We start from the raw sequence: 23,275 nt of genomic DNA on the forward strand, positions 1-23,275 counted from the left end.
TTTCCTTTTAGTTATTTTAGCACATAAAGGTAAACTAAATTAAAATAAGAAATGGTTTCAAATAACAAAAATGTTTTTCTTTTTCTTTTTTTTTTTTAATGGTTTGTCCAAAAAATATAATAATTATAAATAAATAAATACAATATTCTTCTTCTAAATTCAATTGTTTCATTCTTGAAACATCAACAGCAATATTCTTATATTGACATATTCAGTACAAAAGTCCATCTAAATTGTTTGTAGAAAGCACTGGGCACAACAAATGTTTAAATTGTTTATAAATCATTCTTATCTAAATTTCTGCACTAAACTGAACACAACAATTTACTTAAGAATAGTTTTATAAATTATTTAGACACATTTGTTGTGCTCACATTTCATGAACAAGGCCCATTATTACAAAAATTGTCACATTTAATTCACATTTTGGTCATTTAATGCAAAATTTGGTTTGAATTGTACGTAAAAAACAATTTATTTAAAATGCTAACATAAAACAAATTTAAGTATAAATCTTTGGCAAAAACACTGTGGAATTGTACAAATAATGCGTAAAAATGTTCTTATATAAATATTTGCATTTAATTAAAACATTTTCACACAAAAGTGTCATATACCGTGTGAATATGTACATTTCTTCTAAATCGATTCTTGTCGCAATTTAATGCAAATTTTTGTGCAGATTGGTTGTAAAGTCATTTTTATATAAATTGTTGCACTGTTAAACAATACACCATTTCACTGCTTAGAAACATATTCTGCAGGCTTTTTTTTTTTTTTAATTTGTGTATCAACTAGTACTTATTTGTACAGGCGGCACTTCTTTTCCCAAAAGAAAACTTTCTGAATTGCAGTTCTACCATCTGTTGACCGCTACAGTCTCATAAATGAAGCGACAAGACTTTGAAAGCTGCACTGAATAAGCATCTGTTAAATGTTTTAAATGAAAATCATAAAGAGAATGTACTTTACATAATGAACAACAATAAATTTAAAGAACGAGGAAAAAAAAAAAAAAAAAAAAAAAAAAAAGGCATACTTTTGGTAACTGCACGGGTCGATGACACCGAGCATCTAACGGCTTAATTCCTGACCCCTGTGACTCCCAGTGTACTTAGCCCTTGATTTGTTTGTGTAGAGGAGGCTTGGACTTCCTCACTTCTCTTTCAGCGGCTCGGTTACACATAACTGAACGATAACAGGCTGATAGAGAAACTCGGAGCACTTTAGTTTCGACTTTCTCTTACACGCTGGCTCCACACAGACTCTGGTTTTCATTTGATGTTAGCTTAATATTTTCATCCCCTTTTCCTAATTCAAACTTTTCTTCGTCTCCTACTGCTGTGAAACTTTCAGAAAGAAAACGATTTGGCACAGTGTATTTCCTGACAATTTGTTTTCCCGTATATCATAAGGACTGACTTCCTGTTCGATGCTCGGTCTGTTAAATGTCAACAACGCTGCAAAGCAAAGCGCAACCAACCAACTGTGCCTGTTTCGCTGAGATGGATTATAGATGACGTTTTGCTTTTTCTTTGTCTTTGCACAAAACAAAACACTCAGGATTTGCTTTGCAGTGGCACTTTTGGCTTACAAGCTGGATGGCAGGAACGCGGCTAATTTCAGTGCTATTTGTGACATTAGCCGTTCGCTCGATAGGGGGTCCGGCATGGCGCAATCAGCCACATGACAAGTGACCTCACAGAGAAAAGTTTTTAAATATTTACTGTCCTGCATAAATCACTTTTCAGATACTGTTTCATCTGTTTACATATTGAAAATTTAACTTCTGTGAAAACAAACTGAACATTTAAAACAAAGGCTCATTTAATCTGCATCAGTATTTCAAAATCTGCATTAAAATGTAACAATTTACTTAAAGGTATTATGAGCAATTTTTCAAGAATGGTCACATTTAATGTGCCTAATTACTTTTTGTGTGAATTTCTAATAAATTCTTAAGTGTTCTTTTTTTCATATTTTTTTTTTTTTTTGATGTTCCAGAAAATTTGAATTTTTAAAATGATTTGATGTTTTTAAAAAAAAAGTCTATTTAGAAGTTTGGATTAATTTAAGAATGGTTTTAAGAATTATTTTATGTATACCGTATAATGCAAATCTGTGGAGATTTTAAAACCATTCCAGCTAAAATTGCAAGAATTGAACGCAAATATCAGTGTAAATCCAAACCATTTTCATAAATGTGCAACTTTTTAACTAAAGTTTTGAAAAGTTTGCCAAGGTACATTATTGCAGTAAAAGCAATGATGTGTGTACAATGGTTCATAAAACCATTTTTACATAACTTTGCGTATTTAATGCAAATTTCTGTGTAAATCTTTTTGAAATCATTTTTGAGGTATTGCATTTTTGCTCAATAAACAAGTTGACTTAACTGGTGCTTAAAAAGTCTGTAAATAAAAGGTAGATGTCAATAAAATTGATATAAATGATCAGATTTAATGCAAATTTGCTCATTTTTTTCCCAAGGGTAGCAGTATTTAAAAATTGTATTTAAAAAATCATTCGCTGTTGTTGAATACAGCATATAATGCAAATTTGTGTACATTTTAAAACCATTCTATCTGCATGAAATGCAATAACCCCTAAAATTGTTATTATAATAAAATGTACATAAATTATCAGATTTTTACTAATTTAATTTAGTTAATCTTTTATAAACCCATTCTTACGTGTTGTAATTTTAGTTATTTTTATCCATTGGTTGCAGCATTTAAAAATTTGCATTAAACAAAATGTGAAAAGTGGTTTTATTAATGAATTTCCATGAAATACGTCATATAATGCAAATTTGTGTAAATCTTAAACACATTCTTGCATAAATCGCTGCATTTAATCTACATTCTTGTGTAAATCATAAGCTATTTTCAGAAATGTGCAACTTTAACTTTGCTAGTGTTTAAAAAAGTCTGCATGAAATGCAATAACCTGTAAAATTATTTAAAAACTGATTTATAATAACATTTACATAAATTATCAGATCATTACAAATTTTATTTAGTTAATATATTATAAACCCATTCTTGCGTTTTGCAATTTTAGTCATTTTTTATCCATGGGTTGCAGTATTTAAAAATGTGCATTAAACGTGAAAAGTGGTTTTATTAATGATTTTCCATGAAGTATAGCATATAATGCAAATTTGTATAAATCTTAAAACCATTCTCGCATAAATTCCTGCATTTAATATACATTCTTGTGTAAATCATATGTCATTTCAGAAATGTGCAACCCTAACAGCTTTTTTTTTTTTTTTTTTTAAAGACTGCATGAAATGCAATGTGTGAAATTGTTATTTAAAAACTGATTTCTAATAAAATTTACATAAATGATCAGATTTAATGCAAATTTCTGTGTTAACCTTTTATAAACCCATTCTTGCATGTTGTAATTTTGCTCAATTTTTTTCCATGGGTAGCAGTATTGTACAAATCATAAGCCATAATTTCAGAAATGTCCAACTTTCACTTAGTTGGTGTTTTAACAAAAGTCTGGATGAAATGCGATAATGTGTAAACTTATTTAAAAAGAGATTTATAATAAAACTGACATAAATTATCAGATTTAATGTAAATTTCTGTATTAACCTTTTATAAAAACATTCTTGCATGTTGTTTTATTAATGATTTGACATAAAATATAGCATATAATTCAAATATGAGTAATTCCTAAAACCACTCTTGCATAAATTGCTGCATTCAATATACATTCTTGTACAGAGCATATGCAATTTTCAGAAATACGCAACCCTAACATAACTGGTGTTTAAAAAAAAAAAAAGTCTGCATGAAGTACGATAATGTGTAAAATTGCTATTTAAAAACAAATTTATAATACAGTTTACATAAATTATCAGTTTTAATCAACATTTCTGAGTTCACCTTTTATGAATCTATTCTCACAAACTGTAATTTGCATTAAATGTGATAATTTAATTGATTTATTTAATTCATGATTTATTCTTGCATAAACTGCTGCATTTAATATACATTCCTGTACAAATCATAAGTCATTTTCAGAAATGTGCAACTTTAACTTAGCTGGTGTTTTAAAAATCTGCATTAAATGCGAAAATGTGTAAACTTGTTATTTAAAAAGAGATTTATAATAAAATCGACAAATAATCAGATTTAATGCAAATTTCTGTAATAACCTTTTATAAAAACATTCTTGCATGTTGTAACTTTGCTCATTTTTCCCATGGGTAGTGTTATTTAAAAATTTGCATTAAACGTGATTATTTAAGAACGGTTTTATTAATGATTTTACATAAAACATAGCATATAATGCAGATCTGAGTAAATCCTAAACCATTCCTGCATAAATTGCTGCATTTAATATACATTCTTGTACAGAGCATATGCAATTTTTAGAAATATGCCACCCTAACTGGTGTTTAAAAAAAAAAAAGTTTACATGAAGTACGATAATGTGTAAAATTGCTATTTAAAAACAAATTTATAATAAAGTTTACATAAATCATCAGTTTTAATCACAATTTCTGAGTTCACCTTTCATAAACCTATTCTTACAAGCTGTAATTTGCATTAAATGTGATATTTTAATTGATTTACTTAATTTATAATTTATTCGTTAATAATAATATACATTTAATATACATTCTTATACAAATCATAAGTCATTTTACAGAAATGTCCAACTTGAACTTAGCTGGTGTTTAAAAAAAATCTGCATTAAATGCAACAACGTATAAAAATGTTCATAAATCTCTTCTTAAAATAAATTTCCACATGATCTTTTTTAAATAATCACATTTAGTGCAAATGTCTGTGTAAATCTTTGTGCATTGTATTTGTGAAGTGACAATTTAAAGACTTCCCTTAACTTACCTGGTGTTTTGACAAGTAGTCTGCAAGGGTATTTAGCAGCTTATAATAAATCTCAAACCATGGGAGATAGCTGTCAAAAAAAAAAAGAAAAGAAAAAAAAGCATTAAACAATGATTTATTACAATACTTAAAAGCTATAAACAACTCGGTAGCCACATTCAAAAGGGCGGACATAATTTCCCTCAAATCCACCACAGCCGATTCTTCCTCACCTTGACTTTTAACCTAGCGGGCTTTAGTATTTTCGCCTACGGTGAACCTTATTATCACATTCTTTGTACTCGCTGACACTTGCATTTTAAACATTCCAGCCACGGAGCGGGCTAAATAAAAGTATTTGGTTTCTTCAACAAAAACACGACCGGACCACCGTAGCCTGTAATAAACCAGGGATGGGATGGTTTACAAGCATGCTGCGCCCAGATGCACAACCTGAACCTCATCGCCGTACTACACACGTCTTTCTCCCCCCTCCTTAAAATTAATTTCCTAGCAGGAGTACAAAAAATAATTCACACCTTATCAATGCGTATTAACTAATCACACAATGACTCGCCAAGAGTATCTGCAACATTGTGCGTGTTGCCGCCTGACAGAATCTTGGCAAAGTTGACAGGCCTTTAAAGATGGAACGCGGCCAATGTGTTGTTTTGGCTTGAAGGTTGTAAGAACACACACCATTTATTTTGTTATGCAATCTAGTGAAAAAACGCGGCCCGCTAGCGGGCTCTGGCTTTTTCTTTCCCGGTATGTAGGCGTGATTACAACATGCATTTCGACTCGGTCTGAAATCTCACACTTAACCGAGAGCGATTACATCAGCTATTCTTTTCAAACGCAAAGCTTCGACTTTTGTTTGTCGCTAATGCTTGATTAGTTTAATTGGCAAAGATGTAGGGAAAAAGAAGACTTGAATTAATGGATGTGGTAATTCTAGAAGAAGAAAACTCTGATCCAGAGCACACAGCGTTTTTTGCTTTTCATCCTTCCATGGGTCAGTGAGCTCTCCAGCAGACTGGAATTAACAGACAACAAAAAAAAACCTAAGTGTATCTAATGCAAATTTTCATATTGCCGAATCTTAGAAAGAGGCCAGTGCAGTGGCGTTCCCAGGGACGTGCGCTCAACCGTGAGACTTTCAAGTCTGGGTGACCATTAACCTAAAACAATCATCTCTTAACATGCCAATATTTTGACGTGCACGGCGACGTACGCAAACCAGGTCACACTACTAAACGTGCCTATGCAAATTTCTAGACGGATGAGGGGAAAAATTGTTCCATGGCCTGGATTGGGGTGTTTTGGTTAGCATGACGTGTTGTTTGAAATCTCGTAATCGACCGACACCTTGCTTGAGCTGCATTGCACAACAAAGAAAAAAAAAATCATTATCTATCTCTCACTCGCTCTTTGTTTAAACTGTGAGGCTCCTAGATGCTAATCCTTCATTTTTCACACGTGAAGGGGATTTAAACGGGAGCCTCTCCTTGTCGGAAAGGCACGGCAGGCCTTGGAGAGCACAAACACTCATTATACTCTTAAATGAGAGCATGTAAATCTTGTTTTAAAGTCAAATAAATCAGCGTGCGTTCATGAAGACATCCAGGGAGGACTACCTTTTAAGAAATCCTGAAGTCATTTTTTATATTTATAGTCATACAGCAGAAGCGCTCGATTTTTCTTCTCGTTTCAACTTTTTGGAAACGGGCTGAGGGGAGCACGGCACCCCAGCCCAATCTCTTCACAGCTAGCAAGTAAAAATGTGTTTGTGTTCGGCAAATCCTCTGATAGAGGAACATTCATCATGCTGAACTGTGCCGAGACGAGACGATCTCAACGGCCCTTTTACGTTCTCTAGCGCCGTGTGTATTCGGAGAGTAAACCAACTTATCTGTGGCTTACTGGCAATCCCTAACAAACTCGAGCTCCCTGCTTCCACAGCCAGAAGCGTCGGATAAGCTCGAGCAAATGGTTTGATAGCCGGAAAAGAAAAGACAGAAACTGACCACCAGTGAACGAGGGAATGTGAGGTCATGACATGATCAGAAAAGATGAATTTGTGTTTTCAAGATTTAAGTGTGAACTACTTGAGTGCTACTTTAGAGCCGAAACATAATTTTAGTCAAGCTTTAGTCAAGACAGCTGCTGAGTTTCATCTATTTTTAGTCCAAAAAGTCTGAAAAGACACTGAAAATATGGGATTTAAAGCTTGACGTTTTTTGGAATGTAAAAAAAAAAGCACATTATGGTATAAAAATAAAATAAAATTAATAAAAAAAAAATAAAAAAAATAAACATTGCTCACCATTTCCAGGTCACTAATCAAAATGAAAAGTGCTGTTGTCAAAGCAAAAAGTGGGGGAAAAAAATCATTATCAAATTTTTATTTTTTCAATTAATCTTATCAAAACAAACTGTTATGCTGATTATTAGGGCTGCAAAACAATTAATCACAATTAACCACAATTTATCGCGATTAAACACGATTAATCACATTAAAAAAAAAGGTTTATGTTTACATACTATATGTGTGTACTGTGTATGTTTATTATGTATATATAAATACACACACACATATGCATATACATATACATATACATATACATATATATATATATATATATATATATCTCAAAAATGAAAAAGCGTATAACATTTAATACTATTTAATGCTTTATAAGCACAAAAACAATAAGTGCAATACTACTGATGTTGTTTTTCCCAATAAATAAATAAATAAATAAATAAATAAAGTTTTCTGTTTAATTGCATTTTTGTTTTGTTTTTCTGAGCAAAAAAATAAATATCATACATCTTTCCCTTATTTACACAAGACACCCACTAAAATGTCATTCAGTGTAACAATCTTGTCAGGCAAATTTACAACAAAATCAATTTATGACATATTAAAAGACAAATTACTTTCACCCCAAATACTACTTAGCTGTAATTCTACTTTCTACTATCCTAGGTTTTGCCCATTTGTCAGTAAGTCATTTAAAACACGATAAAATTGAACATGCTCCCTTATTCTTTTATATATTTTATTATGTACAAGTCATAATAAGCATGTTGTTAGAATTTTTACATACATACTGTGTTACACTGAATGACAATGTAACTTATTTCAACCAAATTCTGACATTTTATTCTCCAAAAACGTCTTTAAAACCTTAAAAGTACTGCTTTCCATTGATGTATGGTTTGTTAGGATAGGACAATATTTGGCAGAGATACAACTATTTGAAAATCTGGAATCTGAGGGCGCTAAAAATTTAAAATCGCCTTTAAAGTTGTCCAAATGAAGCATATTACTAATCAAAAATTAAGTTCTGATATATTTACAGTAGGAAATTTACAAAATATCTTCAAGGAACATGATCATAATATCCTAATGATTCTTGGCATAAAAGAAAAATTGATCATTTTGACCCATAAAATGTATTTATGGATATATGCCCGTGCTACTTAAGACTGGTTTTGTGGTCCAGGGTCACATATAGTCATTTTTTTTAAATGCGCTTTAAGCCCTACTGATTATATACATTTTTAATAATAATAAAATATTTTACTGTTTTAAAAAAAAAAATCTCACAAGTGGTCTCAAACTTCAAAATTCCACTATAAATCAGTCTATAAGTCATATTATGCATTTATTTTCGTCTTGTACGATCTAATCGGCCCTTAAATCAACATGCATCCTAAATCACTGGAGGTATTTAGGAGCTTTAAAAGCAAGTCAGCTTGCACCTTGTATCCTTCCCAGGATGAGATACGATTACACCCTGACTTTTCCTGAGTTTTATGTTCAGCAGAGGGAAAGAAATATCGCTAAATGACCACTAACTGACGAAAACCTCCGCTGTCTGAGGAAGACGCCAAGTCGGGTCTCAGCCATCAAATAAAACGGGCGAAAGCGAGAGAGAGAAAAAGAGAGACAGAAAGAGAGAGGGGGGGGGTCTATTTCATCTAGGGTCTCGCATATGTCCGAAGGCTGTGTCCAAGGGCCGAATGGGCGGAGAGGGTGGGGTAAAACGGAACGCTTGTGTTTTTGAAGTGGTTTGGCCTGAAGGAACCCTGGCCTATTTGGCCTGGGCTAAACCTGCAAAGCTACAAAGGCTGTCCACATAAAACTGTCCCTCTCATTAGGCAACTTCCTCGTGTAAGCTTAGGTGACAATTTTATGGTCCCAGCACTTCAACAATCACAGGGACACAAACTGTTTTAATTACTTTTCTTTTATATTGTAGTGGAGAGTGTAAATGTGTGTGAATAAGACAAAGTCCCCCCCTTACAAAATCAAAAATAAAACTGTTTTATAACTCGACCACAAAACCAGTTGTAAGGGTCAGTTTTTTGAAACTGAGATTTATACATCAGCTGAAAGCTGAATAAATAAGCTTTCATTGATGTATGGTTTGTTAGGACAGAAAAAATATTTGGCTGAGATACAACTATTTGAAAATCTAAAACCTGAGGGTGCAAAAAAACAAAAAAAAAAAAAATGAGAAAATCGGCTTTAAAATTGTCCAAATTCTTAGCTAAGTTCTTAGCAATGCACATTACTATTCAAACGTTACGTTTTGATATATTTACAGTAGAAAATTTACAAAATATCTTCATGGAACATGATCTTAATATCCTAATGATTTCTGGCATAAAAGAAAAATGTATAATTTTGACCCATACAATGTATTTTTGGCTACTGCTACAAATATACGCGTGCTACTTAAGACTACTTAAGGTTTTGTGGTCCAGGGTCACATTTATGTATCAGTTTATGTCTTATAAGATCTAAAAGATCAATAGAAACATTTTAGATATTTTTTATATGTATTTTTAAATAAATACATTTAATTCATCTATTTTGCTATTTTTGGCAAAAGCGGCAGAAAAACAACTTTCTTTAGGTCTTTTGTTACATTTGACCATGTTCTCTCTAAATAGAATGACATAAACAAAAGAAGTCTAAGGTCTTAAAAAAATAAAAAAACGGACAAAACTTTGAATGCATTTCTTATTATGAATGAAGGAAGCCATGCAAACTACTCAGAATGCATAATGAATTTTATACATCATATGTCAAATGAATTAGCATGTAAAACTCAGTGAAAGGGACAGGGGAGACTCTTGCTAATTGGCAGCAGGGCTTCATGCATAATTATTGGTGAACCGTCTCCGGCATGCCTCTGTGCCTGAATAACGAGGGGAGAGAAAGAGAGAAAAACACACATACACGCACACACACACACACACACACACAAAAACAAAGGCCATTCTGGCCGGGGTGGGAGGAGGAGAGATCTCGACAGGAGCTCATCATGACAATGATAAACCTGCGATTGTCCATCAATACCATGTAGACGGAGAGGGGAAAAAAATGCGATGCGTCCCAGTTGAGCTGCTCTGAATTACTAAATGCATTTGTATTATTAAATACACTGGTTTAGCGTTTATGTAACACACAGTCTTCGATCTCCAGCTTTAAAATCTCAGTGGAACAGCTGAGAGTGAAAATATGAAAGCATTTGCTATCGTATTATGATCTAAAAACAAACAAAAGGAGTATTGCTATCTGTGTTTATTATTATTATTTCATAAAAGTGAAGTGTTGTTTGCTTCAAATCCCTTTATGCAGAACTGATCCAGAATTTGTTTCCTTAATACAGGAAAACTGACACTTCTCAAGAAACATCTCCTCAATCCATTAAACTTTCTACTTATCTGAGATATATTAATAGTATATTATTAATATGACTACGTAATCTCTTATTATTTATGCAGACAAAAGTTATTTTGTGATGCAAATTGGCAAAACTCAGATACTACGGTTCAAAAGTTTGAAAAGCGTATTAAAAAAAATCTATAAAAATCTCTTACCTGAGCAAACAGATGCAGACCCTGCAGCCGGACGTCAGCCGACAGAAACCAAACCTTTGCTTGCTGTCAATGTCTGTGAGCACGAATGTGAAGTTCTGGCCCACCTGAGTCTGGGACACTCTGCAGCCCACCAAAACGAGAGGAGAAAAATAAATTTTAAAAGATTAATTTTAGGTATAAACTAAAATATGTTTGATGGAAATGCTTTAAGCATTCGCATTCATTAAAAACACTAACATTTAAAAAAATGCATTCATGCATTCGCTAATTTCATATCCATTCCATAGCAGAAAGATTATATTGCATTTGTAAGAGCTGAACTAAAGCTGACAGTGTAGTCTATCTCCACTAGATGGCAGCAACAAAGCTTCAGCTGAAAGGAAGTGAACTTCTCAGCACATAAACTATACAACAGAGCTTTCCATTTTTCATTTCCAAGTGCAAACAAGCCAACACACACACACACAAACACACATACCGCTGTGAGAAGAACACATTTATTCAGCAGACGTGTCGAACATCATGCCGGTTAGGACAGACAAGCAAACAAACATTGTTTACTGGGGGGCGGAGATCTTAATTTCTATAAAGGTGCTTTATTTCTGCTGACCTCTCTGTGAAAGGTTTGAACCCAAAGAGGTGTGCGGCTCCACCTTGTGAGTCATTTACGACAGCCTCTTGTGCATGTGTGAATGCGTGTTGGATAAACAACATCCTCATTTTTCCCCAATTCACACATCGATTAACTTATTTTCCGGAAGCATGAAGGACTTCCTACCTTTCGACGTCAAATGGGAAGCAGAACTTAGGCACTGTCTGCAGGACGTCCTAAAAAGAAACAAAAGAGACATTAAGAGCCATGCAAATCATGTTAGACATTTCATTTAAAGATAAGCATTAATTAATCACTTAATTAATGGTTATGACATGCCATGATGTGACAAAGAGGATTATGTTTGTTAAAAAACAATAGGTTTTTGTACTTGTCTGCCAGACAAAAATTGAAGCCTAACTGAAAAGTAAAAGCAAACATTTTCTTAACAAACTGCATGATCTGAAATATTATGCATGTTTGTAGCACAAACTGTTCTAATCCAATGAAACCATTAGTTTCAAATAAATACTTGTTAATCAGAACAACTGCTTGCAAACAAATGGATTTCAGCTTTTAGTGCAGTGCTAAACTCTTTATTGCATTGCTAAAGTGTTTTGATGTTTGCATATTGTCTCAAGTCTAAAGAGCCAAACTCCACGTCTCTATGATATTCTACTCCCTAGATATGGCTCTAATGCAGGTCTAAGGGATTTTCCACCAGTTTTTCATCCGCCAGACAAAAACCATAAGTGCAATTGATTAGAAAAGTAAAATCACACCTTTTTTGAATAAACTGCATGGTTTGTAGTACAAACTCTTAATAAGAACAAATGGTTCTTTTTTTTAAATAAATATTCTTTGAGCAGAAAAGTAGCTGACAATCAAATGAGCAAAACGAAAGCATTATACACTATTTTAAATGGTTGCTATGGTGTTCTGAATGGTTGCTGGGTGGCCGTGTATTGTCTTGAGTCTAAAGAGCCAAACTCCATGTCTCTGTGATATTCTGGTCCCTAGATATGGCTGTAATGTAAGTCTAAGGGATTTTCCACCAGTTTTTCGTCTGCCAGACGAAAACCATGCAATTGATTAGAAAAGTAAAAGCGCACCTCTTAATAAACTGCATGGTTTAAGGTACAAATTGTTAATCAGAACAAATTTTCTGTTTTTAAATAAACATTTGTTAAACAGAAAAGTACCTGGGCAAACAACTGAGCAAACGAAAGCAATATACACAATTTATTACTAAATGGTTGCTATGGTGTTCTGAATGGTTGCTAGGTGGCCACATATTGTCTCAAGTCAAAAGAGCCAAACTCTATGTCTCTATGATATTTTGGTCCCTAGATATGGCTGTAATGTAAGTCTAAGGGATTTTCCACCAGTTTTTCGTCTGCCAGACGAAAACCATAAGCGCAATTGATTAGAAAAGTAAAAGCGCACCTTTTAACAAACTGCATGGTTCAAACTGTTAATCAGAACAAATGGTTCTGTTTGAAATAAATATCCGTTAAGCAGAAAAGTAGCTGGCAAACAAATGAGCCAACGAAAGCATTATACGCTATTTTTATTACTAAATGGTTGCTATGTTCAATTCAAAGTCTCAATTCAAAAAGAGCCCAACTCCATGTCTTTATGATATTCTGGTCCCTAGATATGGCTGTGATGTAAGTCTAAGGGATTTTCCATCAGTTTTTCGTCTGCCAGACGAAAACCATAAGTGCAATTGATTAAAAAAGTAAAAGCGCATCTCTTCTCAACAAATTGCATGGTTTGTAGTACAAAATGTTAATCAGATCAAATGATTCTCTTTGAAATAAATACTAGTAGAAGCAGAAAAGTAGCTGGCAAACAAATGAGCAAACAAAGGCATTATACACTATTTTTATTACTAAACGGTTGCTATGTTCAATTCAAAGTCTCAATTCAAATGACCCAACTCCATGTCCATATGACATTCTGGTCCCTAGATATGGCTCTAACGCAAGTCTAAGGGATTTTCCACAAGTTTTTCGTCTGCCAGACGAAAACCATAAGTGCAATTGATGAGAAAGTTTTTTAACAAACTGCATGGTTTGTAGTACAAACTGTTAATCAGAACAAATGTTCTTTTTTTAAATAAATACTGGTTAAGCAGAAAAGTAGCTGGCAAACAAACAAGCAAGCGACAGCATTATACACTATTATTTTATTACTTTTATTATGGTGTTCTGAATGGTTGCTAGGTGGCCGCGTATTGCCTCAAGTCTAAAGAGCCAAACTCTGTCTGATATTCTGGACCCTAGATATGGCTGTAATGCAAATCTTTGTGATTTTCCACCAGTTTTTTGTCTGCCAGACGAAAACCATATGTACAATTGATTAGAAAAGTAAAAGCACACCTCTTCTCAATAAATTGCATGGTTTTCAGTACAAACTATTAATCAGATAAAATGGTTCTGACTGGTCCCTAGATACAGCTCTAATGTAAGTCTAATGGATTCGTTCGCCAGACGAAAATTTTAAGTGCAATCGATTAGAAGTCAAAGCACACATTTTCTCAAACTCCATGGTTTGCAGCACAAACCGTGTTAGATAAGTTTCATTTCAAATAAATATTCATTGAGCAAAACAGGAGCTGACAAACAAATGTTCAAACGAAAATGTCAATATTTAGTGCACTTGCTTTTAATTGCATTCCTAATTTGTTGTTAGGCTGCTGCATAGTCTCAACTTCTCTATGACATTCTGGACTTTAGATATGGCTCTAACGTAAATCTAAAGGACTCATCTACAGACGACAATCCTGTTTGTAATCAGTTAAAAAAGTAAAAGCACACCTTTTCTCAAACTCCATGGTTTGTAGCACAAACTGTGTTAATCATATAAATTTAGTTACAAATAAATATTCATTAGGTAGAACAGTATCCAACAATCGAATGCACAGAAGTGAAAAGATTTACATTTTTTGGTGCACTGCTAAATGTTTTTAATTGTATTGCTAAATGCCCTAGATATGGATCTAATAAAAAATGTAAAGGATTCGTCTGCCAGACGAAAGTCCTATTTGTAATCGATTAGAAAAGTGAAGGCGCACCTTTTCTCGAACTTCTTGGTTTGTAGTGCAAACTGTTAATCAGATAAGTTACATTTTAAATAAATATTCAATACGTAGAAAAGCAGCTGACAAACGAATGCCCCAAACAAAAACATTTTCATTTTTAGTGCATTGCTAAATGTTTTTATTTGCATTGCTAAATGACTGGTTGCTGCACTTTATCTCAACATCTCTACAATTTTTCGGACCCTAGATATGGTTGTAATGTTTAAGAAATTATTGTCATGTTTTTTGTCTGCCAGATGAAAATCCGTCAGTCTGATGAAATATTCCAATAACGAGTCATTATGCAGAGCAGTACCTGGCGAACAAATGGATTTAAAGGGAAACGACATCAAGCTGACGTAAAGGGGAGGGTGATCAGAGGCTAAAATAATTAGCAGCCATTAGCTCATTGATCGCTTCGCTTAAGGTGTGGGGACGGCGGAGGTGACGGCAGATTGTTGGAACAATGGCTGAGCAGCACCAGGGGTTCAGAGGAGGTTTGGAAAGGATAGGAGGGGGGGGGGCAAAAGCAGGCCCAGCCTTTGGGGTTTTACCTTCCCGCACAGCCCCAGAGGGAGAGTCCTAGCACCAGCAGCATATGGATTTCCATAGCCATATGGGTTAGCCACGTCTGGCCAGTCCTGCACTGTAGACTAGCCATGGGGAACTGCCAGTGATCCCCTGTTCAAAGTATAACAAGCTGTGACCATTCAAATAAACGGCGCAGGGGCAGCTGGGTAGTTCAAATGCAGCTTCCATACCCATACCTGCCCTTTAAAACACAATTAATCGTCCACTGTGCGCTAGTCTGAGGGTGTCTGTTTTTATTTGCGTATATATGCAGGCGCGGATGATGACTGGTTGCTGTTTTTCTCGGTGGGAGGCGGTGGTGCTGATGGGGGAAGACAGAGTGAGAGAGTTAGTATGTGATACAGAGAGCGGCGAGGAGATTGAAGGCTCTGGCAGGCGCGAGAGGAACGTTGGCAGCGGCAGAAACATCCTCGCCGTGTCGTGGCGCGGCGGATGACTGTACGGCAGTAAAGCTGTCACGCGTACGCAAGCCTGATGCTGCCGTATGTGACTGCTACTATCATTAACTCCTATAGGCGCTTCCCCCGAGTGTTTATGCCAAGCTGCGCCACACATTTGCAGAAGCGTATGCAAACGGATGCAACGCAAATAAAATTGTCTCCTTCGCAGATGCAGTAGTTGTCGCGGGTCCCAAACTGGCCTGCTTGACGCCAGTCAACGCTGGTCGCTGCTGTCAATCCGAGTCGCTTGACAGGTTGGAATTCACAATGGAAATAACATTCGGACTAAACGAAAGGCAATATTTGTAACAACATGCAGCTGAATGAATGCATTCATAACTGCAGGAAAAACCTTAATTTGGACACTGAAACTGAAAGCATGTGCCTTTTTTTAAAAAAAAAAAAAAATGGCATTCAAAGTACTTGATTGTAAAAAGTGGTCTTGATACAGGGTTTCTGCAGGTTTTATGAGGGTAAATTTAAGACTTTAAGACCCTTTTAAGACCAACGAAAGAAAATTTAAGGGAAAGTAATACAGCAATATGTTCTCTAAGTATAGTTCGAGTTTTCGAATTAGCAGCAATTCAGCGTCAAGCAGTTGTTTGTTTTTAGTTCATTTGAGCTTTTCCTCTTTTCCTCGCTTTCCTTTGGCAAAAGAGCCATGCACATTTTACTTTCACTTTCAAATTAGTGGCAATTCGGCATCAAGCAGTTGTTTGTTTTTAGTTAATTTGAGTTTTCCCTCTTTTCTTAGTTTTCCTTCTGTTTTAAGTAGTTTGTAAAAGCTAATTTTACTTTCACTCTTAAATTAGTGGCATTAATGTAATGTAAACTTTTATTAACAAACTGAATAAAAAAAAAAAAAAAAATTATATGCATAACATAAAATAATAACTCACACAAAGTTTAAATAGGTATACAAAACTGAAAATTAGTAAACACTGTGTAACAAATTAAATTAGAAACATAGAATGTTTATTAGCAAAACAAATAAGAAAGCTTGGAAGCACGGTATACATACGGTATACCTTGATGTAATATATATAAAAAAAAAAAAAAAAAAAAAAACAGTGTAAATAAATATCAGCAAACACTGTGGAACCAAATAAATATAAAACTTACACTATCACCTTAGATAAGTCAACAGGCTTTCCAAATTTCAAATTATTTTTTAAAAAGGCGCTTTTGCATTTCGTTTTGAAAAACTTCCGCCACAGTCTTGTCTTTCTCACCTCTCTCTTTTTGTCAGTCAGGTCGACTCACTCTCTTCACGTTATAAATGAAATCTGATCTATGATGCAACTGTCGTTTGACACTGCATTGAGCAGCCGCTTTCAGTTTTTATTGTATTGTCTGTTCTCTAACTGAGCTAAATGATTTTTAATACTATAAAAAAAATCGAAATGACAAGTTCTTCTTCAGGTGACTGACAGATGAAGCAGCACATACCGCCATCTACCGCAAATTGTTTAATGAATATTGAGCGACCTAAGCCATGTAGCACAGAAATTAGGCTTTTACTTTAAAATGAAACATGAGGAAACTTTTCAAGGCCTTAATTCACAGAAAAGTGATTTAAGATTTTTTTAAGACCTGCAGAAACCCTGTGATATGATAAATTGAGAGGAAACCAAAAGAGAATACTTTGAAGAATTTTTAAATCTATACAATGAAAGTCAATGGGGTCCAAAACAACACAACAGGACCCCACTGACTTTCATTGTATGGGCCTAAAAACCTTTTGTGTTCTGCAGAAGACATTTCATGGCAGAACAAATTTGGATTGAACGTAAAGACTAAAAATACCAGAAACTGATTTGATCACTTCAAGTGATTTTCAAAATCCATTCATATCCGTTATCATCCAAGTAAAATATTCTCGCGATTCGCCTCAAGGTTTTAGTAGATCTAAATCTTTTGTGCGCATGTGCATTACGCACGTTTTTCTCTCGCCGTTTTATTACTATTCATCCAGGTGATCAGGGGACTATACCAAAGCGTGCTCTGGGAGGAGAGTTGAATCGTGTGAAGAGGTGTAACGTGAGTTGCTATCGTTCCTGTTGTTTGGTTGTACTGTTTTTTCCCCTTTCCCTGCCTCCCTCCCAAGCATTTTCCCAAGACAAAAGAATATAAAACAGCTAATGCATTTACAACTCACTGGAGGAGGCAGGGTGAACTCTGCAGGCTGCATTATTTATTTACTGTTGAGACAGGGATATCACTCAATGAGACAGCAGTCTCCATTCCCCCCTGGTCCCACTGCGGAGGCCTGCAATCACAGCTTCTCCTCTATCACTATCTCTCTCTTTTTCACTCTCCTCCACCAGCGGCATTTATTACCGCCCCACGCTACCGGGAGACACTAGCGCTCCCTCCCTGAACTCCCTGCAGAGGATGGAGCTTCTCCTGGGCTGGATGGAAGCAGAAGATCCAGCACTGGCAGCAGCAGCATATCAGGGGATGTGCTGCTTCACTCGGCTTCTGCATAATGATGACGTTCAAACCCCAAGCCAAACTGGCCGATTTTGAAGGAATGGGTGCGCGATCAGAGCCAGAAATGGTGGAACCACAACACAGACACATGGTGTCTTCAAACACCTGAGGATGTCTAAAATGTTGCTTTCAAAGTGTAATTACGATGGAAATCTAATAGTCAGATTGACGAATTATAGAAACTGCAAATAAATAAATAAATAAAAATCATACAAACAACTTATTTCTAAAATTAAATTGGCTCATATTAGATTTAAATGGGGGAAAAGCCAGATTGATTGTAATGTTTACTCACCACACTGTAATTTAAAAAATATCCCCAAAAAATTAATTAAGTAAAATTTATGACTACATTACTCTCAAGTGCAACTATTTCTATTCCAAGTATTTCTCATGATTGCAGCTTTGTGTTTCATAACTGTAACTTTATTTTGCACAACTGTGACTATTTTTCACAATTGAAAAAAAAATTGCACAATTACAAATATTTTTCACGTAGTTGCAACTATTTCGTACAATTGTGATATTCTTTTGCACAGCTGTAACTGTTTCAAAATTTCTTGCTGCTTTTGATCTCAGAGTTATATTTTGCACAACTGCAGCTGTTTCTCATAAATGCTACTTTATCAATTTACTGATTGTAAATATTTTAAATACCAAATTCATTGAGATTTGTGTTCTTCAAGCTGTCCCCTTTCCACACCCGCAAATCTATTTTCCACAACTGTGACTATTTTGTACAATTATGATGTTCTTTTCACAGCTGAAATGGTTTCAGAAAGTGAACAATTTTAAACAATTACGATTATTTTGCACAGTTGTGATGTTTTGTTGCAAAGCTGAAACGGTTTCAAAATGTAAACAATTTTGCACAATTGTGATGTTCTTTTGCACAGATGAAACTTTCAAAATGTAAGCTATTTTGCACAATTACATTGTTTTGCAAAACTGTAACAATTTCAAAATTTGAACTATTTTATACAATTGTGACTATTTTATATAATTACGATGTTGTTTTGCACAGCTGAAACTCAAAATGTAAACTATTTTGCACAACTGTGATGTTCTTTCGCACAGCTGAAACAGTTTCAAAATGTAAGCTATTTTGCACAATTGCGACTATTTTGCACAATTGTGATGTTCTTTTGCTCAGCTGAAAGTTTTAACATTGAAACTCTAGCACAATTGTGATGTTCTTTCGCACAGCTGAAACAGTTTCAAAATGTAAACAATTTTGCACAATTGTGATTTTTTTGCACAGTTGTGATGTTCTTTTGCACAGATGAAACTTTCAAAATGTAAGCTATTTTGCACAATTACCTTGTTTTGCGCAGCTGTAACAATTTCAAAATTTGAACTATTTTGTACAATTGTGACTATTTTGCACAACTGTGATGTTCTTTTGCACAGCTGAAACTCAAAATTTAAGCTATTTTAAACAACTGTAACTATTTTGCACAACTGTGATGTTCTTTTGCACAGCTGAAATGGTTTCAAAATGTAAACTATTTTGCACAATTATGATGTTCTTTTGCACAGCTGAAACTGTTTCAACATTGAAACTATTTTGCACAATTGTGACTATTTTGCACAATTGTGACGTTCTTTTGCACAAATGAAACGGTTTCAAAATGTAAGCTATTTTGCACAATTGTGATTTTTTTGCACAGCGGAAACAGTTTCAAAATGTAAGTTATTTTGCAAAAATTATGATGTTCTTTTGCACAGCTGAAACTATGTTTCAAAATGTAAACCATTTTGCACAATTGCGACTATTTTGCACAACTTTGATGTTCTTTTGTACAAATGAAACGGTTTCAAAATGTAAGCTATTTTGCACAATTGTGATTTTTTTGCACAGCGGAAACAGTTTCAAAATGTAAGTTATTTTGCAAAAATTCTGATGTTCTTTTGCACAGCTGAAACTATGTTTCAAAATGTAAAATATTATGCACAATTGCACCTATTTTGCACAATTGTGATGTTCTTTTGCACAGCTGAAACTGTTTCATAATTTCAACTATTCTGCACAATTGTGATTTTCTGTTTTTTGCACAGCAGAAACAGTTTCAAAATGTAAGCTATTTTGCACAATTCTGATGTTCTTTTGCACAGCTGAAACTATGTTCCAAAATTTAAACTATTTTGCACAACTGTGATGTTCTTTTGCACAAATGAAACTGTTTCAAAACGTAACCTATTTTGCACAATTGTGACTTTTTTTCACAGCGGAAACAGTTTCAAAATGTAAGCTATTTTGCACAGTTATAATGTTCTTTTGCACAGCTGAAACTATGTTTCAAAATGTAAACTATTTTGCACAATTGCGACTATTTTGCACAATTGTGATGCTTTTTTGCACAGCTAAAACGGTTTCATAATTTGAACTATTCTGCACAATTTCTGCTTACCACTACATTTTGCACAACTACACCTGTTTCTCATAAACTTTGTAACTTACAACTTTGTAACTCACAATTCCAACTATTTCTGGTAACTGCAACCATTACCCATGATTGTAACTTTTTCTCATAACTAACTATTTCACAATTGCAAATTTTTTTTTTTTTTTTTTTTTTCAGTTGTGACGTTATTTTCCACAACTGTAACTATGTAACTACTGTAGGTATGTTACACAATTGCAACTTTATGTTGCACAATTGCTACTTTTTTTTTATCTCACAGCTATACTTCATTTCTCGTAACTGTAGCTGTTTCTTATACATGTTACTATATCGAACGACTGTGACTACTTTTCATTACAATTTTTCCCACAATTTTATTTTTTACCCTGAAACGGGCTTCCACGACAAAAAAAAATCTGTGTCACATCTGTGTGAGGAAAAAAAAAAACAATTCGGGCCACACTCAGCTGCGGCATGAACGTAGCCAATGTTACTAGGTGATGTGAATGTTAGAGTTGCATATTTGGATGGGAACAGCAAGACAAGAATGGGAGGGAGGGAGAAAAAGAAAAGGGAGAGAGAAAGAGGTTGTGAGTGGGAACTAAGCGGTGCTCCGGATGAGCGAGTGAAAAGCATTTCTTCATTCTGTCAATACTGAGATGTAGGTGGGGGTGCGAGAGATATGTGGCGAGAAATAGAGGGAGAAAGAAAAGGAGAGAAAGAGGCAGAAGGAAGGAAAGGGAGAGAAAGCATGAGAACTGAGAGATATAGACAGGCAGGCATCCAGGCAGACAGACCGACAGACGGAGATAGGAGAGAAAAGAGATAAGGTGAGAGAAAGACAGGAATATAGAGAAAGAGAGAGAGAGACAGCAAACTCCCCCTTTTCTCTCTCCAAGCTGGTGGGATTCCTCCCCAGGGGTTTCTGTCTTTAAACCTCCATGCTCTTTAAAAATTCTGCCAGCCAGCAGGTCTACACGGCGCTATGGAACTGTCTCCAGCAGGGGAGAAGTGTGTGATTGTGTGTGTGTGTCTGAGGAAAGACAGAGAGAGAGAGAGAGAAAGAGAGAAAGAGAGAGAGAGAGACAGAGACTGGCAGAGCCACCATGCTGACGGCACCGAGATCCCAGTGACAGGTTCAAACCCAATCTCCCCACAGGTCAGTGTTCACTGTACCCCCAAACCCCAATTAAGTCCCGCTTCTTCTTTCTCCATATTCCTCTCTCTCTCTGGGTGTCAGAGAATGCGGTCGCAACACATGCAGCACCCTGTGGTTATGATGACGAAAACGCTACTGGGTCTAAAATCAAATGCGTCTACTACAGACAAAAAACTAGAGTTTCTGAAGAAAACATAAGTGCTGCTTGTCTGTGTGAAATTCGCTGCCATGATGTTAGAATGTTGGTGGTGGTTGCTATGCTGTTGCTACGGTGTGATTTTATAGTGCTATATGGTTTGCTTACTGATATTTTCGTCTGATTCTTCCTCTTACAATGTAAATCTATGTCATTTATCTGCAGCTTTATTTTGCACAACTGCAATGGTTCATCTCACAATTGAAACATTACTTCTCGTTATTGCAACCAAGTGTTACTTTAGCAACTGCAGCCAATTCTCAACTTTTTTTTTTTTTGCACAATTGCAAATGTGTTATTTAGTCTTTAAGTTTAGCCTCTAAAAACTTTACAGATGAAGGGGAAAAAAATTGTAACTGTATTTTGCAGAACTGCAATGTTTTATCACACAATTGTGTATTTCCTGTAATTGCAACTGTTTCTAAATGGTAAATGGTACATCATCTAACAACTGCAGTTATTTCTCATTTCTTTGAGATTTCTTTGTTTTTAAATTGCAAATTTATTTCTCATAATTAAGATTGTATTTATTTATTTTTTTTAATTAATTTATTTATTTGGAGAATTGTAAATTTGCTCTATACTTTAGGTTTAGTTTTTAAAACAATTGCTAGTTTATTTATTCCCAAAATGTATTTATTTATTTGTTTATTCATTCAAACATTTGTAAATTTTACTCTATGCTTTAGGTTTTTTTTTTTTTTTTTTTTTTTTTTTTTTTTTTTAAATGAGCAAATTTATATATTTTTTTATTTATTCATTCATTCATTCATTCATTCAACTGTAAATTATTTACTCTCTATGCTTTAGTTTTAGTCTTTAAAAACAGCTAATTTATTTAATTTATTTATTATTTATTTATTCAATTGTAAATTTACTCTCTATGCTTTAGTTTTAGTCTTTAAAAACAGCTAATTTATTTAATTTATTTATTTATTTATTCATTCATTCATTCAATTGTAAATTTACTCTCTATGCTTTAGTTTTAGTCTTTAAAAACAGCTAATTTATTTAATTTATTTATTATTTATTTATTTATTCATTCATTCAATTGTAAATTTACTCTCCATGCTTTAGTTTTAGTTAGCAAATATATTTTCCATTATTTATTTATTTAGTTAGTTAGTTATACAGATTATATAAATTTACACTCTATGGTTTAGAATTAGTCTTTAAAACATTAGCAGATTTATTTCCCAAAATATTTATTTATTTATTGATGTATTTATGTATTTATTATTAATATATAATATAAGAGTTAATTATGAACTTTACTATGCTTTACTTTTAGTCTTCAAAAAAATTGCAAGTTTATTTCCTATAGCTACTTTTTATTTTGTTTGTTTGTTTGTAAATTTACTCTCTATGCTTTAGGTTTAGCCTAAACTCTCATAAAAAAATAAAAATAAAAATAAAAATATTTACCACAATTGTAATTTATTTATTCATTCATTCAACTGTAAATTTACTCTTTATGATATAGGTTTAGTCTTTAAAAAAGCCTTAATGACAATAATTAAGGTTAACTGTAACTACCATTAACCTTATCAAATTTCAACAATT

At 34.1% G+C, this 23,275-nt stretch overlaps 1 protein-coding gene across 2 annotated transcripts in view; it reads right to left on the reverse strand.

The window, feature by feature from the left end:
- Window positions 1-23,275, reverse strand: part of dennd1b (DENN/MADD domain containing 1B) — a 147,225-nt gene that overhangs the window by 72,616 nt on the left and 51,334 nt on the right. For both annotated transcript variants that reach the window (XM_051094710.1, XM_051094711.1), the window contains exons 4-6: window positions 11,530-11,579; window positions 10,752-10,871; window positions 4,872-4,941 (exon numbers count right to left, since the gene is read on the reverse strand). In XM_051094710.1, coding sequence (XP_050950667.1) covers window positions 4,872-4,941; window positions 10,752-10,871; window positions 11,530-11,579 — 240 coding nt within the window. The remainder of the gene's footprint in view (window positions 1-4,871; window positions 4,942-10,751; window positions 10,872-11,529; window positions 11,580-23,275) is intronic.

Source organism: Labeo rohita, chromosome 22 (assembly GCF_022985175.1).
Source record: "Labeo rohita strain BAU-BD-2019 chromosome 22, IGBB_LRoh.1.0, whole genome shotgun sequence".
NCBI lineage: Eukaryota > Metazoa > Chordata > Actinopteri > Cypriniformes > Cyprinidae > Labeo > Labeo rohita.